This window comes from Gigantopelta aegis, chromosome 5 (assembly GCF_016097555.1).
Source record: "Gigantopelta aegis isolate Gae_Host chromosome 5, Gae_host_genome, whole genome shotgun sequence".
NCBI classification, from domain to species: Eukaryota; Metazoa; Mollusca; class Gastropoda; order Neomphalida; family Peltospiridae; genus Gigantopelta; species Gigantopelta aegis.
In genome coordinates this window covers 22,237,881-22,242,299 of record NC_054703.1, presented here as the reverse complement: position 1 = coordinate 22,242,299, position 4,419 = coordinate 22,237,881, and the positions used below count along the sequence as shown (strand labels likewise).

General features: G+C 37.7%; 1 protein-coding gene across 1 annotated transcript in view; it reads right to left on the bottom strand.

Annotated features, from left to right (window-relative positions):
• LOC121373007 (C-type mannose receptor 2-like) overlaps positions 1-4,168 on the bottom strand; it is a 52,531-nt gene extending 48,363 nt beyond the window's left edge. Inside the window, exon 1 of the mRNA XM_041499449.1 lies at positions 3,728-4,168. Coding sequence (XP_041355383.1) covers positions 3,728-4,168 — 441 coding nt within the window. The remainder of the gene's footprint in view (positions 1-3,727) is intronic.
• Positions 4,169-4,419: the final 251 nt, after the last annotated feature.

The following is a 4,419-nucleotide window of genomic DNA, read 5'->3' as shown; positions in this document are numbered from 1 at the left end:
TTTCAAGCACAAGGCTGCTTGACAAAGTGGCACTAGATGAAATAAAATTGCAAAAGTGTTTTGCCCAGATGAAGCTATTTTTTTACAAGCAATACACACATTTATCACCAATCAAAGGACTTGTGGTGTTAACTTCTCTATCAAAAAACGTTCGGTGTACCCGGAACTTTGACCCAGTCACAAGTTATTTGGTTTAGTACTACATACACTCTGCCAGCAAATTTGCAAATAATGACTAATAAATGTAAAAATAAATACTCTGTTTTGTCCAATGTAAAATTTAATTCAGAAACGTCCAGGGCCCCGTTCCACCAACGAATCGTAGCTAAGGTTAATCGTAGTGACTTACGGTGATGTTTACATCTTCCACACGTAACTTTACAGCCGTTCCATAGAGCAACGTTACACCTTGAACTAAACCAAAGTGGACTGATACAACCCGCATCGGTGGTGTCGTGGTTAGGCCATCGAAGATAAGGCTGGTAGGTACAAGGTTCGCAGCGATGCGAACCCAGTACCTGCCAGCCTTGAGTCCGATGGCTTAATCACTACAATACCGAGGTCGATGTGTGAATTATCTGTGTTTCGTTATTTACAGCTAATAACAGATTTCTGTTATAAACTGGATATTCTTAAACACTAAAATCAGACTTCAAGTGAATGCACAAAGTTGTTTTAGGAAACCCCAGCTATTCTAAAAAAGATAATATTACAAATTTAATACTGCTAATTGCCAAACAACACATGCACAAATCAAAATGCAACTATCGTTAACTGGCTTCCAGAATAGTCTGAATACGTATTATCATATAGATTAGTATATTTCCAAAATACATAACAGAACAATCCAATTTGAAGACAAGTGGAATTGTTGGACAACACTAATTGTATAAATTATAATGTTTATTTATGTTTCAGAATTATTTATGGGTACATTGTATCTACAGAATATATAGAATTGATTTACAAATGTATTATGTTAATATTTATATTAATACGTATGAGACCATTTTATAATGCATCATTTATTCTATCAATATGTATTAGTACTACATTGTATATTGTACATTTTTGAAGTGAAATAATATTTTAAAAAAACATATAGATTTTGCCAATAGAGATAACCATTGGAAAGATAATGTTCAAAATTGATTTAGAACAACCAATAGTATCCATCCATAACCAAATCAAAAGTTATTTTCTGTTTGATTATTTCGCTGAATTGATTGATCCAGAGTATGCTTTTGAACAATTGGGACCTGGGCCCGCTCTTATAAAACGTTTAGTCTAGACTCGATACTCTAATAGAGTCTGAGACAGTAATGTCATGACAACGCCATACAAATTGTATGCCTGTGACATCCTTAGATATTGACTCTGGACCCATATTCACGAAAAAGGTACGTCTTCGACTAGCACTTACGTCTGCCGTAGATTTACGTTTACGCGCAAGAAACACCTTATTCTCAAAGATGGTCGTAAATGTAAACGCAAACTTAACTGGACGTAAATCTACGATTTAACTCTCTAACCGGAGAAATAATTAAAAACACCCATTAGAAACGATGGCTACCGGGTAAATAACAAATGCGCAAAACGCAATTTCGTTTCTCGTCTGCTAACAATAACATCGCGAACGACGAACCATGGCATTTTGGTATTGGTGAGGATCCGCGTTTTGGTACGAACTTTAGAACATTCTTAAAAAGGAAAAGATAACTCAGGAGAAATGTGACCGAGCCGAAAAGATCCGTTCGATCAAAAAACAAAATATGTTCAATCCGTGGGCGTTCGACATCGCAAACTGCTTCAATTATTGGGAATGCTGTCATTTTACGCAAGTAATAGTAAATAACGGCGATCATGCTTGATTTATTATATGTGCACGACTTACGTGCAGCGTTAGTTGTAACCGGAGGCACTCGTATATTTACGTCCAACTTCACACATAACTTACGTTTACATTGTTTCGTGAATAGCTCTTCAGTCGTAGATTTAGTTTTACGTGTAAAACTAGGCTTACGATGTTTTGTTAATATGGGTCCTGGACTCTAACAGTTTTTTTAAGCACGGGCCCTGGCTCCGTATTTATAAAAAACTTCTTAATTTAAGTATACTTAAACCCTAAGTATCATACTAAACTAGTCATTATACTTAAGTTAGTATTCATCAAATTACTTAGGTATCATACATATCTTAGTATGATACCTAAATCTAAGCATCATGCCTAAAGTTTCTCACGTGTTGTTGCTAGGGTTTCGAAATGCATTTCATGTCGATTTCAACGATTTGGCTCTGTGCCAACACATCGAACAGTTACAAATGTTAAAGGGATTCATACAGGCGCGTCACGTGGGGGTGTTGATGGATTGCATATACCCTTCCATGAAGCTTAAAGTACCCTGAAAAAAAACGTTTTGAATGTATTAATGCAATTTAAAAAACTTTAGGGGAAGATATAATATATTTGTCTGGTGTATACTGTGGGGATGCGGCAAGGGGTAGAATATGTTTAACACCTTTAGTTGATACACCCTTCTCTTACAAATATTTTTACAACCGCCTTTGCCTTTCCTGTCCAACTCTAACAATGGACAAGAAGAAGACATAGGCAGGAGCGGGACGTAGCCCAGTGGTAAAGCGTTCGCTCGATGCGCGGTCGTTGTGGGATTGATCCCCGTCGATGGGCCCATTGGGCTATTTCTCGTCACAGCCAGTGCACCACGACTGGCATATCAAAGGCTGTGGCATGTACTACTCTGTCTGTGGGATGGTGCATATAAAAGATCCCTTGCTGCTAATCAAAAAGAGTAGCCCATGAAGTGGCGACAACGGGTTTCCTCTCTCAGTATCTGTGTGGTCCTTAACAAACGTTTGGTTCTAGAGAAGGAGCGAGTCAAATTAGAAATTGAAAAACTGGAAATTGAGAAAAATATATTATCTTTAGAAATTGAAGTGTTGGCTTTAAAGAAGCAAAAATTAACAAAATGAACTTATCATGTCAAGCTGAGAAACAATGCAGATGATGAACATGAAAGTAACTTTTAATTTACCAACATTGCTGTAATAAAAACATAAATAAAATGTAATGAGATTATGTTGTTTCTAACACATACATTTATTGGAAATGATGATTAGCCAATTGATTTCTTCTAGCTATGCCAGTAAATCTGTCTTGAAAACCAACTACATTTTCAGGGTCGTCTTCGGGCTGCATTTGAAGTTGTGTAGGTTCTTCTTGAAAATCCGGCAAACCCCTGTTAATAGCAATATTGTGAAGAATTGCACACACAGTCATTATTTCACATGATTTTTGCGGCGAATATCTCAACTGTCCATGGAGGCAATGGAATCGTCGTTTCCATTGTCTGATTCCTCTCTCTACCAAACATCTCGTTCTCTTGTGGGACCTATTGTACCGATGCTGTTGCTCCGTGTTTGGATTTGGAAATGGCGTCATCAGCCATGATCTTACTGGATAACCGCTGTCCCCTAATAGAACCTCATCTCCATTTCGGTGTTCACAAATTGTACAAAGTCCACTTTCTCGAAGAATTACCGAGTCATGGGTACTTCCTGGCCATTTGGCAACGACGTTAATGAACCGGTATTATGCACCCATCACTACTTGAGTATTTATTGAATAGTAATGTTTACGATTTACATATCGCCACTCATGTTGTGTTGGACCTAGAATCCATATATGCGTCCCGTCTATCACACTCACAACACTTGGGAAATGAGCAATTTCATAAAAATCTTGCACGATGTTAGGGATATCTTCAGACATGGGAAAGTTCACAATTGTTGGCAATAAATGAAGCAAAGCATGAGTAACTTGTGAAATTACTCGGCTCATTGTTGGTTGTGATACATGGACGGTATCGGCAGTTACCTGTTGAAATGATCCCGTAGCATAGAAACGTAGAGCTTCAAAAATGTTCAGACTACTTGATAGAGCATGATTCCTAACTGTATGTGGGTCAAGTACATCTCCGACAGCGTCAATCAAATCTAAAATGGTTCTCCTATCCAGTCGGTATCTTTGATACAGTTCTAAATCATTGTACATGTCCAGTGGGTGAAACCGGTCTCGAAAAACACGTTCTCGACGTCTTGCACGTCGTCTTTCCAGCTCATCCTGTGCTGCTAACATCAACGCAGCCATTACTCTTGTTGACTGACTGAATGAAGCGAATTCCTTTGTAATGGATTTTCTACTTAAAGTTAGGTAACCCCTTGTAGGTGTCTTAACTTTAAGTACCAGTTTAAGTATAATGCTTTAGGTAAGTAGTATACTGAATACCACTTGTTCATGATACTTGACTTAAGTAGGTGCATAAGTATCATGCTTTGACTTAAGTACGTTTATGAATACGGACCCTGGTGTACAGCAAAAAAAAAGCTACCTAAAGAAAT